This window comes from Cyanistes caeruleus, chromosome 18, assembly GCF_971803275.1.
Source record: "Cyanistes caeruleus chromosome 18, bCyaCae1.hap1.1, whole genome shotgun sequence".
NCBI classification, from domain to species: domain Eukaryota; kingdom Metazoa; phylum Chordata; class Aves; order Passeriformes; family Paridae; genus Cyanistes; species Cyanistes caeruleus.
The window spans coordinates 3293041-3306217 of record NC_141718.1 but is presented as its reverse complement, the minus strand read 5'-3'; the positions used below and the strand labels follow the sequence as shown (position 1 = coordinate 3306217).

At 39.3% G+C, this 13177-nt stretch overlaps 2 protein-coding genes across 3 annotated transcripts in view; one reads left to right on the top strand and one right to left on the bottom strand.

The window, feature by feature from the left end:
* The first annotated feature begins 303 nt into the window (after positions 1–303).
* VPS29 (VPS29 retromer complex component) lies at positions 304–3314 on the top strand. Its single transcript, XM_086855452.1, has 4 exons — positions 304–449; positions 2062–2253; positions 2427–2662; positions 2959–3314. Exons 1-4 carry the CDS (start codon positions 396–398, stop codon positions 3074–3076), a joined length of 600 nt encoding a protein of 199 aa, XP_086711578.1. The 5' UTR covers positions 304–395; the 3' UTR covers positions 3077–3314.
* An 830-nt stretch (positions 3315–4144) lies between these two features.
* The window catches only part of KNTC1 (kinetochore associated 1), a 31207-nt gene continuing 22174 nt past the window's right edge, over positions 4145–13177 (bottom strand). For both annotated transcript variants that reach the window (XM_086855399.1, XM_023937330.2), the window contains exons 49-64: positions 12859–12932; positions 11813–12023; positions 11604–11713; positions 11196–11245; positions 10764–10842; positions 10110–10228; positions 9853–9988; positions 9486–9581; positions 8811–8867; positions 8430–8484; positions 8287–8350; positions 7623–7752; positions 6660–6749; positions 5997–6142; positions 5100–5190; positions 4145–4836 (exon numbers count right to left, since the gene is read on the bottom strand). In XM_086855399.1, coding sequence (XP_086711525.1) covers positions 4789–4836; positions 5100–5190; positions 5997–6142; positions 6660–6749; positions 7623–7752; positions 8287–8350; positions 8430–8484; positions 8811–8867; positions 9486–9581; positions 9853–9988; positions 10110–10228; positions 10764–10842; positions 11196–11245; positions 11604–11713; positions 11813–12023; positions 12859–12932 — 1556 coding nt within the window. In that variant the 3' untranslated portion in view covers positions 4145–4788. The remainder of the gene's footprint in view (positions 4837–5099; positions 5191–5996; positions 6143–6659; positions 6750–7622; positions 7753–8286; positions 8351–8429; positions 8485–8810; positions 8868–9485; positions 9582–9852; positions 9989–10109; positions 10229–10763; positions 10843–11195; positions 11246–11603; positions 11714–11812; positions 12024–12858; positions 12933–13177) is intronic.

The window sequence follows — 13177 nt, the reverse complement described above, 5'->3', positions numbered from 1 at the left end:
GCGGGAGGGCGGTCCCCAGCTGAGGCGAGGCCCCCAGGGGGTGAGGGCCGGGCCCTGACTGTAGGAGCCCCGTTTATAATTTGTATTAATTTTACCGTAATAGCTTTTTTTTGTTTGTTTTTGTTTTTTTTTTTTTTTGTTTATTATTATTTAACGCTTCTTTCATAACATCGACAATTCATTAATTATTATTTGCCCGTTCATTTGGCTGTGTTTTCTCTTCTGTTGCTTCCTCTCGTTTAACATTGATCATGTTCCGCCCTGTTTCTCATCCCCTGCAATCAACTCCTTCATTCCAATCAGGCTGGGCACAGAGTAAGTCACTCCTTGGCTCTCGCTAACACCCGTGGTAAGGGCTCGTTCGTGTTTCTCCGTGTCACTGGCAGGTGGCTCAGATGAATTTAGGGGCTGCTGGTCAATCCGCGCTCCAGATCACACCCAAATTCCTGGTAAAATCCAAGTGTTTTGTCATTTTAAGCCGCTACTTTAAGCTCCAGGTACCTGTGGTGATTAAACCCCCTGCAGTGCTGTTCATTTGGTTTGGTTCCTGTGGTCTGCCAAGCTTTTCTGTAATGAATGGGAGCTGAAATGTGATTTTTGGGGAAATGTGGGGCTGGCGTTGTCAGCAAAGGGAATGTCTGTGCTGGGTGCACACACTGCTGGCTCGGTGGGGTGTGTGAGTGGCAGGATAATTTTACTAAACATCACATATATAACTGGTACTGCACACTTAGGTCCCTTAGGCAGCAGTAAGACAATCTATCTATTGCCACTTACTAATCCAAATCACTGCTACCCACAGTTACTCTACTCTTCAAACACCATCAAAAATGTCTTTTTTTCCTTCTCCTGGTTTCATTTCAAGTTGGTCACTCGTTGATTTAAAAGCTTTTGTATTGCTTTACCAGTACTTTCAACCATCTGTCTCCAGATGGCTTTGCTGGTGGCACTGAGATGTTCTTAATCTAAAAAAAACCAACCCAAACCAATCAAAAATACTACCCAAGTTAGCCTGAAGGTAACTGCATGGCCTAAAAATCCATGAGGAAAAAGAATCTTAAAAAATACAATTCCCTAGCCTACTTATATTTGTTTATATAAATAAATCCATGCTGTGTCCTTTACAAACACATTTGAGGGTATCATTTTAGGAAGTGCCTCACTAACATGAAGTGGGAGGTAAAAATCTCTTTAATATGGAGCCAGTCTTAGAGTTCCTAGGGCTGAGTGATCCAGGCTTTTCCCAGAGCAGTGCCATAACATTCCCTGCTTTACAAAGCTTCTCCTGCCCTTTTTGCACAATTAATTTGCCCTGTGTTGCTTGCATTATTGCTTTATTTGCAGATTTAAAGCCTATGCTGTTAAGCCATGGCCTTGCATCATCTCAGTCCTTTATTTTGAAGCCTCACACTACATTTTTATTCTGGCATCTGAAACTATAAATGTATAGAAGTGGTAACAGGAACACCGTGCAGTGACCTGGATTGGCTTCTCTGCAGTGCCCTGCTTATATTTTGTTGTTATTTTTTAGCCTTATTCAGTTTTTCAGTGGTTTCTACACTGAGTTCTGAACACCCTTCCTCTTCTGGTCAGCTATTAACACATGTTGCAGATTTGCTGCTTTTTAAAAATATTTTTTGTTTTTATTTTTTTAATAAGGTAAGAGAAACTTGGATGAAGAGTTTTTTTAAGAGAAGTGGCTGCAGTTTAGCCAGGTCTGTGCTTGAAATGTGTTAGAGAGAAAAAACAGTGGGATAGTTTATGGTAGCTCCCAAATTTGTGTAAAATACATCAGGTAGTACAACAGGAATGTGTTATTTTGCACTGTTGGCAACAAAACACAAATAATTCTGCAGACCTGTGTTTGTAAGGCTCCCTCTGCTCATGGTCTGGCAAAGACAATAATTTCCCATGGAACAGAGCAAAATTCCATCACCATTCCATTGTTATTTTAACACCTTTTGGGTCCAAATTCAAAGTGGTGTCTGTGCAGAGGACACTGCAGTGCTGGCTGTGCCCTAACCCTTGTCTGTCACCCTCTCTCCCCTCCTGCCCCTGAAGTTGGTGTTGGTGCTGGGAGACCTCCACATCCCCCATCGCTGCAACAGCCTCCCAGCCAAGTTCAAAAAGCTGCTGGTGCCTGGCAAGATCCAACACATCCTGTGCACAGGGAACCTCTGCACCAAGGACACCTATGACTACCTCAAGACCCTGGCTGGGGATGTTCATGTTGTCAGAGGGGACTTTGATGAGGTAGTGTCTGTTTTTTTTGGGGGTATATTTTACATTTTTTACCTTTGGAGTTCATTCAAGTAAAAGTGGTGAAATGAGTTCCTGAGCTCTCCCCATCTTGGTGTTGCATAGGGGTGGGTTTGAATATAAATCTGTCTAATCTGAGTTTGTTTGTTCTTTTCTTTAATTTTTAGAACCTGAATTATCCTGAGCAGAAAGTTGTGACTGTTGGACAGTTCAAAATTGGGCTGATTCACGGCCATCAGGTGATCCCCTGGGGTGACATGGCCAGCCTGGCACTGCTCCAGAGGCAGTTTGATGTGGACATCCTCATTTCAGGACACACACACAAATTTGAGGCATTTGAACATGAAAATAAATTCTATATCAATCCAGGATCAGCTACAGGAGCCTACCATGCCTTAGAGAAGTAAGTGAATATTGGGGGCAAATTTTTTTTTTTTGTTACAAAACTGAACTACAAACTTGTGAGGGTTAATATTTCAGATTTACATGTCAGGAAGAGGATACTTAGAGTTGTATAACTTAGACAGCTTTACTTGCTTAATCTGGACTGAGACATGAAATGCTCACAGCCTCAGATCTCATGTGCTGCACTTACAGAATTAATTCCCATTTTTCTTGAAATGATTTCTGCTAAATAGTGGTGAAACACTAAGGGGGTTATAGACACACAATCATATGAGTTTTTTCCTCTCTTTTCAGCAACATCATTCCTTCATTTGTGCTGATGGACATCCAGGCTTCTACAGTAGTTACATATGTCTATCAACTAATTGGAGATGATGTGAAGGTAGAAAGAATCGAGTACAAGAAATCCTAAAAAATATTTTTGCTTGTCTGGTATTTTTACCATCTCCTTCTGAGCTGCAAGTTCCAAAACTTGATTGCTCGTTTACAGCCCTGCACTGTTGCTAACAGCTTAACAATGTAACTTGTCATGAATTTAAACAACCTTGTGTTTGCTTTTCTCTGTATGAATTGATTTGTAAAATATTCCATTAAGATAAATGTCTAAATACTGTTCCTTAATGTTGTAATAAACTCCACTTCATAGAAAAGCTGAGCTGGCTGAGGTGACGTTGGGGAAGAATGCAGCAGTTGTGGTGGTTTGGTGTTCACCTTTAAGGGATGCTTGCACTGGGATTGAACAGAGTTTGAGGGCTCTAGGAACAGGCTGGGTTTGCTCCAGAGTCCAGTTTATATTTAATTTTCTCAATTTAAGATTCCCAACTAAGTTAAAGGAGTAAAATGACTTGCTAGACTCTGAAAGGATTACAGTTACCTCGTAATTTCACTGTAGAAAGTTTGAGTCTTTCTCTGATCAGAGCAGTTTCAAATCTCCCTCTGCTTTCATGGATGATGATCTCATGAAGTCTATAACCAGTGAGGAGAGGTTTTCCTTTACTTGTGGCTCACATCTGACACTCCATTTTCTGTGCACTTTGCTCCATGCACAGAGGCTCTCAATGGTGTAATTCCATGTGGTTTTTAAAGCTGCTAAAGATAAATATGGGTTGTTGAAGAAACAGCACCTTGTGGCTCCTCTGGTCCCACAGCTGCAGGGACCTGAATGTATTTAACAGCTCCCCTTTCTCACAACTGCTGTAACTTTCCAACAGAACAGATTTTTATCTTTTGCCTCCCACAGCAGAATGTTTAGAATGGGGGCCAGTTTCCTTGATCTCTGGATTATGACTTTTCCATCAGCTGGAACTCTTATTTCTGTGTCATGAACTGACTAAGTAACTAATTTCTATTCAAAATAAACCTGCTTTGCCCTGGAAAAAAAGATATTTCAGGCTGGTGTCTCAAGAACCTCTGGCTAATTGTACTTCATGCAGTCAAAGCAAAGTTGAACAGAAAACCTTGTCACATGATACTCAGGGAATTCTATTAACTGGAACATGAATTTATTGACAAACTCACAATCAAGAGGTTTATAGAATATTGTAAGGGGCCAAAATGGAGATATATAAGTTTATTTCTTTTTAATTTATACTGTAAGGCCAAAATTGACACACAAGTTTGTTTTTACTGAAATGCCAGAATTGATGCATAAGTTTATTTCCTTATTTACTGTTACTGTCAGGCCTAAATTGATACATAAGTTTGCAAAGTTACACTTACAATTTGTCTACAAAATATTTTACATGAACCACACCCCCTGCAGCTTTATAAAAGTTTATCACAGTGATAACAAGGTTCTCTTGCTGTGGATGACATCTCAGAGTGGTCCTGACAGCAGGCCTGAAGTATAGGAAATAAACTTTGCTCCTTCCCAAAGTTAAAGTGCTGAGTATGAACTGATAACAAACAGGAAATTCTGCTGTCAGTCTGAACTGTTTCTGTGGGGGTGGAGAATGGAGAAGCAGCCTAGAACAGCTGGAAAAATGTGGAGAGGTTGTGGATGCTCTTGGTGAAAGCTTTGGAGTTTTAATCTGATGATCTCTTGAGCAGTACAAGAGTTCTGAATGCACAGCCCCCGCTCCTGCCAGGAGAGGGAGGAGGGAAAAGGGTAAATCTTGACCTAATTTATGGCACTTCCAGGACACAAGACCCCTTTGATCCATTCAGGTACATCTGGAAGGTGAAAGAACAACATTAATAGGGCTTAGGAAAACGGGATGTGATCCAGGACCTGGGAAAGTCCTTGAAAGTGATGCTTAGCATGGCACAGCCTTGGTTCAGGTACAATGAGTTATTTGAATTAATGAAGGGATATTTTATTATATACATGTTACTAAAGTAGATCAGCTAAAATGTATTTTTGCAAGAAGTTGGGTGAAAGTCTTTAGATAAAAAGGAGAAAATATTGCCTGAGGTGCAGAAATGGTTTGTTTTACCTGCAGAAGATGAGAGGCAGAGACGTCTGCCAGAGCAGGGTTTCCACATTTCTCTTGATACTCTTGAATCAGGGCTCTTGCATCGTCAAGGCTGTAAGAAGCAAAAGTTGATCAACTTTGTCAAATGAAGCTCTCTAAAAAGCAACCAATTTAGGCAACAGAGGCAAAAAAGCCAAAGTATGATCCCATAGCTTTGAAGTCAGATGGGCCCTGTCATTTCCCATTAGAGAAAACAAGCCTGGCTTTTTCCCTGGGACTGTTAATAAAACGAATAAATATAGAATGTAAATGTTTATTGGTTCCTGTCCTAGTCTGAGTGTGGGAAAAGTGGTAACAGTGCCCTGCAACCCCCAGGGTTTGGGCTCTGAGTGTGCCCAGGTGTGAGAAGAGCCCAGGTGCTGTGAGACAGCCACAGGTGAATAGGGCCCAACCCAGCTCTGTTTGTGATTTAAGGGCAGCACAAGAGGTGCTTTGAATTCTTGAAAACCTCATGGCAAAACCACCAGTTCTCAAGTCTTCAGTACAGGCAGCTCATTTATTTTTTTTCTGAGCATTCTTACTGCTGAAGCTGTGACTCTGATGCCCCTGAGCTGGATTCACCTAAAGGTAAAGTCAAGGTTTTGATTATTTCACTCTGGTTGCTTCATTTTAACTCCATTTGATCTGATGCTTGTCCAGGCTTAACAATCTGTTACTTGTTCTTGAATGGCTGTAAAATTCTATCCTGGTGAGGTGCAATTTATTTCTTTATTAACCTAACAATACTTTAAAAATCCTTGAAGACTAAGTATTAGAAAACCTCCATGACTTCAAATAGAAGAAAATAAAATAAAAGTGAGATTTAATTTCTGTAATTGCTACCGGTTACACCTGGATTTTTACCATTTATTAACTTACCAGTTATTTTTGACAAAATAATCCACCAGCTCTTTTATTCTGTGGGTGTTTATCAGGTGTTGCTTTAACAGTGGATAATATTTGCTTTTCCAGAACTGTTCATATAGCTTCTCATTGATGATACTGTCCAAAACCAAAGAGCTGATCTATAGATTTAAGTTTTAGTAATGAAAAATGTTAATATTTTAGACAAAAGAGATTTTAGTTTTGAATGGAAGGAGCTCATGGTTTTCATATTGGACTCTATAGAGAATAGGCTTTTTATTTTTAAAATAATAATTTTTTAAGTGCTGTGAAATGGCAGATTTTATGAAAACTGATCCCAGATTCAGAGAGAGAAGCGAGTTAAACTTGCCCATAGGGAGGCAGCTCAAGGCAAGACAAAAGCACAGTTTCTTAAACCCTTTTAGCTTCAAGTACTTATTAAAAAAAGAATGTGGTTCTGCTGCCCTCCAAACAGGGACAGCCCTGAACACAGGGCTATGTACAAGTTTTTCAGCTGCACAACATAAATAAAAATGTATTTTACATTTTTTGAACATTATGTCAAGTAAGGCTGGACAAGATCAGAGGAGAGAATAGAAGAAGGTCCTGCAAACACTTAGCTATCAGAAAAGTTGATATCCAAGCCAAAGGGAAGTGAAGTAAATTTTATTTATTTACCTGGGAAGCAAATGCTACCAATTCTCCAGTGTCCATGTGTTCATCCAATTGTTGCAGCACAGTTTCTTTCTTACAGGTTGATAATAAACCCTTGTGAAAATAAGTTACAAAACATTATTATTCTGTGATTGATTAAAGCAGGAACTCTCCCTTCAGAAAAAGTATTTGATTTATTCAGGGATCTTTTAGAAATTCTGTGTGTAAGCACAAATTTATCAAACCAGGATCTGTGTGCTTGCACTGGAAGTGTTGTTTTTAGTTCTCAAATGGTGTTTTGCTGTAGCTGTCACAGGATTTTTTGACTCATTGCCAGCAGGCAGAGTGTCTTACACTTAAACTGTGATTTGGGGACCCCTTTCTGAGTGGAACTTTCATGACTGGAAGTCTAAAAATTTAAGGTACCTTTACTGGTCCCATTTTGCTGGTGACAAATATGAAAACAGCCTCTAATGCTTCATCCGGGAGAACAATGCAGAGCAGAAATTATGGAAGCAAATGAGAAGAGACAGGAAAATGTCAAGGATGGTGAGGATATGGCTTTAAGGCAGAAGGTTTCTATCACAATTTATGCATATCAGACATCTTCCTTGGAAGTCAGGGGCTTTCAACTCTGCACCCTTCCAGTGTAGGATTCAGTACTTTTCTTACAATCTTCTCTGGCTTGGCTTTTACTGTTTTGTTTTTAACCCCATTAGTTTTATGTGTGGGATCCCATAAAACATCCTCAAATTCTCTAAAGGCAAAGTCAGATGACAAAGCTACTGGGGATGACTGAACTTTCAAAGTAAAAAAAAAGAGGAAGTGTTCACATGATCCCTGTAGAAGCCTTTGAGGGTGGCAAATGTTGAGCATTTATCAGCAGGGATGTGTTGAAGTTAACTGGAATTTGCCTTTAATCTGCTCTGATGAGCAGGACACGCTTAAGGACATTTTCCTTGCAGAGACACAAAACTTCTGATTTACCTGAATTTGCTGCTCTCTCCCTTCAGAGTGAGGCATGACCAAAAGGCACCCCAGGGCAAAAGCTGGGAGGTCCAGCTGGGTGTATTGTTTAGCAATTCCAACCATATCCAGGTCAGCCAGGACAGGACACCTTCAGGAGATCAGGAGAGAAGTTCTCAGCTGTGATTTGTTTAACTGCATGGCTTAGTGCTGTCAGCAAAACTGCCCTGAGATTTGGGAGTCAGGTAGAGCAACACATTTCTGCCTCACATAAATTTCAGAAATGGCCAAGCAAATTGAAGTTTCACCGAATACAAACTCATGAGGATTTTCTAGCCTGAAAAAACTCCCAAATCCAGTTTCTCTTTCTAAGCAGCCTGTTTTGAGGGGAATTGTTGGCCACCTGCCCAGAGCAGAGCTTTGGTACAGATGTGTCTGCACAGTAGTGTAGGCTCCCTGTCCAGATAATCTTTAGGGTCCCTCCCAACCCAAATCTTTTCCATTTCTGAGCTAACTTTGATTCAAGTCAGGTTCTCTGAGCTCCTGGTGGGTCTTTTGAGCAAGTCAGAGCATTGTGGTGAATGAAACGATTCAGCAGCATGTTTTTTACACTGCAAAGGCAATGCAAGTCTGGTTTATGCACAGAATGTTCAGGAGCAGTGTTAGGTCAGGACTGGGCACTCACCTGAGCAGGATCACAAAGCACTCCCGGCACTCCTGGAGCTGTTTGGGACTTGGTGGACACGAGGCTGAGAAAGAAAGAGAAGAAGGTGTAGTAAATCTACCACCAAGTTACTCCAGGAACAGGACAGGGAGTTACAACCTTACCTGTGAGGAAGGGGGACAGGACCACATTGCGCCAGGCTCGGCTGAAGCTGGGAATCTGGTGGTAACAAAGTTTTTTTTCAGATTTCAGCCAAAACCAGATGTAACAGAGTGTGTTATAAACACAGACACCCCAACCCACTGCACCTGGAAGAAGCCTGTCATTATTCCTTTTTATTTATCCTGGATGAATGGTTCCCTAACATTGCTTTCCTTAGCTCAGAGTCTAAGATTTAAGCATATTCTGTCCCATGTTTACTGCTATATTGCACTGTCATAGAAATAATAGGAATTCAAACAGAATCTTTTCATGGCTGACACACAAACACTCCAAATTCCTGTTAAGTGAAGAAAAAGATGGGGAGCCAGACAATGTTTGCTTACCTCCCATAATGAAGGAATCCCAGTAATTGCAACCAAAACTCTTCTTAGATACTGAATCTGGAAAAAAAAAGTTCTTTGGTGTTTCTGAAGATTTGGCAATAATCTATCTTGCATTTAGCTTGTTTTATATGCAGGATGCAAAAGAGTTTCTCAAGGTACCCATGTTCCTTTGACACCTATGGAAATTTGCTTTGTAGTTTAGTAAATTAAATTATCAAGCACACTGCCAGGTACATCTGTTACCTCCTTAGGCACCAGCAACTTTACATAATATTTGACAGTCACAGGCAATTAGGATTCTGAATGGCAACAATCAGGATTTCCATCATCATAAATACATTTCAGGGGTCATGGTATATATGTACACACATGTAAATACATATATGCACAGTTTGTATATATTTGCACACAAGAATGTGCCTATTATGTTATAAATTGATAATAATATGAAGAAAATTTTCAATTTGTTACCATAGGATTTATTCTGAAAGGCTTTTAAAAAATGGAAGTATAACAATTTAAGATCAAAATTCAAATTCCTCAAATCTTCACCAGTTAAGTAGCTCAGAGCTCAAAGTAACCACAGTTTATAGCTTCTTGCTCTTCTCAAATCACTGGGTAAACCCAGCCTTTTTCTCCCCTTGCTGCAGGACTTTATCCTTAAAAATTCCTTACCATATTGAAGCCCAGGAGTTTCTGTAGGAGGCCATTCCAGAGCTGGGGATCATAGACTTTGTATTCCAAGCTCAGCTCTGTCACCAGTCTCACAGCCTGAAGGGGAGCAAGGACATGCTGCATTTTAGCAGAAATTCATCCTCTTCAAACCTTTCCAAGCCACTTCCAAAATTATTGTACACATGGGAGGAAAAAAACCTAAACCATCTACATGTGGTATTTTATTTTCTAATTGTAGGAAGGGCAAAGCTTTTATCTGTCATTTCCAGAGTATATTGAAGAAAAGTGCTTAGAAGAGCCTGTGCTTTGCAGAGGTGTAAATTCATACAATGTGTAACAAAATTTACAAAGGATTAAAAAATCCTACCCTGGGTTCGTGACTGTGGTTCTTCCATAGCCCTTTAATCATGCCTTCCTTAGGGCTCTTGTGGAATGATTCATAAGTGTATGCAATATTCAAGGTCTCAAACTCTGCCAGATAAATGCAGCACTTCAGAAAATACCTGTGAAAATAAACCCCCCAAAGCAGGAGTGATGTTTGTATTTTAATCCATGTATCTGAGCTCAGGGTAACGCTGGAAAGTGTCCTTCTGTTGCTTTAATATGTAAAATAATTCCTCTTACTTGACTTTCTCAATGGGTTTCTTGAAGAGTGATTCCACAGTGTCGGTATCTGCCAGGTAGAGCAAACACCTGAATGCTCTGGTCCTGTGAGCAAACGTCAGCTGAGTGTCACCAAAGGGCTGAGGGGGAAAACACAGTCCCAAAGTTACAACAATTGTCTGAACAACTAGGAAGGATCATCCTAGGTATGTATATCACCCTGTAGTTTTATAGATTTCAGACTATTAATATAGGAAAGAAAAATATTTGTGATATACAGTATCACAAATATCATTCAGTGTGGAAAATCTGGAGGTTACAGTTCTGCTGAAAAAATTTTACCACTCTGCTTTCATTCCACCCAAAGTGAGCCAATGTCTTCCACCAGCTTAAGGCACACTCTAGAAAATGTTTCATGAAGTTGTTTCAGGTAATATCAGTAATAAGTTTAGAAAACCCAGAGTTCAAGGGCTGTTCTTGAGAGTTAATAGCAAAATTCAATGAAAATTAGTTTTAACCCAAAGGTTGGTGAAGGGGGGAAAACAGAGCTCATACAAATCATAAACCATCCAAAACACAGATGCAAAGGCCAAAAGTTGAAGCTCTTGCAGTTAAGCAGATGACATTTGATTTTAATAAGAGGTAAAAAGCTAAAACAAGAATTTAGCAACTCACAGATGTGTCAGATGCTGTAATTGCAAAAAGCATTCTTGAACTGTAATCCATTGGGTGAGACTGAAGTAGGTAAATAACCCTGCAAAAATGGTTTTGTTTTTAATACTGGTACAGCTACTGAAATACAACACATCAAATGTCATTTAAGTGTAAATATTTCACTGTCAAAAAGAGAGCAAGGATATGAAAAAGGAAGGGAAAAGCTTCAAAAAGCTACTCTTAAGCACCTACAGATGTAAATTATTGTCAGTGGCATTTTGTGGTATAAATAAATACTTTATTTTTGATGATTCAAAAGTGATGTCAGCAGAAAGTAAAAATAAGAACAGTGAGTTCTGAATCACACCTCACTGTTAGATTTCATGAAAAAGCCATTTTTAACTGGCAAGTTAAAAATAATTCACCATATTACAGGTAAGACAACACACACACCTTCGGAGTTCTTCGTCCTCCTGTACATCTCCAAAGATTTCTTGGGTTTTCTTTAAAAAGAAATGAAAATTTAGATGAGTTTTCCACATTGTTTGGATAAATAGCTGGGCCATATCCCTGCTTAAAGCAGTGTTTGATGAGGTTGATCTATTTACAGCTGCTTTACTACTTCAGGCTGCACTAAAGGGAGGGTTTGATTCTCTGCACAGAGAGAAGGAAAAGCATTTCAAATCCTTCACACCACAGACATCGGTGTGCTATTTTAGGAAGGTTTTTAACTCTTAGATTCATGAGTACTACAGGCAATTTGTACAGAATAGCCTCAGTTTTTTTGAACAAGTGATGTTTAAAAAGCCCATATTTTATATAACTGGTCATTTTCCTTCAAACCCCAAAGTGATGACTTACTCCTGGGGATGGTGTGCTTGGACACAGCCATTTGGTCAGCAGTTTGTCACAAATTTTGTTCATATCCAAGTTGTTAATCTCAGCAATCTCCTTGGCTGCCACATGGATATCTACAGGAAGAGGTGCATGCAATGTAATATCCAAACCAGAGCTGGGGTTTTTAAAAGAGCTTCTCTTTGCTCCTTTGAGCCTGGATGATGGAAACTGACCTGGATAATCTCTGCCAGCTGGATTTTGGAATCTCTGGTCTATGCTGTGGTGTTCATACAGTAAAACAATCAGATTTGCTGGTTTCCCAATAGATTTTAGATGCTCCCCAGTGTTCAGGTTATTTGCAATCAGGACATTTTCTGTTGCTGCTCTCTTATACTGCAAGTGTAAGTTCCTCTGGAGGACTTCTGCTTTCTCATGTTGCTCATCCTTTAACAAAACACAGTTTTACATAAAAGAGTTCAGAGTCTCACATTAAAAAAGCCTCTTTTACTCAAAAGCAAATGAAAAATCATCTTTTTACAGACTGGACAGGAGGATCTTCTCTTCAGATATGTCCCCACACTTGTACCCACAGGTATTTTTTCTGCTAAGGGGATTAACCACATTGCTCTAGCTAGGAGAAGTATTTTGAAAAAAAATGCAAAGCTACACTGTGAAAGAGACAAAATATGTACAGGTAGGTAAAATTAAGAGATTTTGAGGTAAAATGTAGAAGGAAAAAAGGTTAATATTAAAATTCATGGCTGCTCAAATTTCAGTTTAATTTTGGCATAATTCTCTCTGATCATGTGACTAAGTGCAGAGAACTATTTAGGGTCCTTTGTGCCTCAACAACTCCATAGGAAGTTTGGATTTATCACCAAAGCTGAGATTCACCTTTCCCTGTGAAAGGTGAATAACAGCTAAAGAATCTTGGAAGAGTAAGGAAAAATTAATAATGCTATCGATCAAAGCTGGATCAGCTCCCACCTCATTCTCCTGCAGCAAGAAAAATGCACACAACAGGAGGAAGAACAAATTATTCTTCCCTAAAATTGCCCATTTTTTGTCCATGCTCCAAGAACACCAAGCCTGATTTTTGCAGAAGAATATTCCAGGACAGACTAGATTCTTCTGGGGGTGACTTCCCCAAAAGTATTTCCTATATCAGGGTTGGTTATGGTACAATTTACACACCACTGCCCAAAACACCAAAAATTAAAATACAAACATTAGTATTTTGTAATAACTTCACAACAATCTGGCAAGCAGTTTCCATTACCTCAGCTGTAGTACTCTTTAGCCACTTCTCAGCCAGATAGAGACAGAATTTCAGTGCCTGGACATGGTCAGGACCTTTTTAATTTTTTTAAGAAAAGGAAGGGAAAGAAGTAAATAAGTTTTCATTAATCCTTCTTATGCTATCTACTATATCAGTTTTCTTTTGAAGAATAAAAAAAAAAAAAAGTAGAAGCTATTTAAAACACCAGGAAATATTTTATGTCTAAAGAGCAAAAAAATATTATTTATTTGGATTCAAATAGAGGAGAAAGTGATTAAATTGGGCTGATATATTAGCTCTTGATGGAAAACTTGTCTGA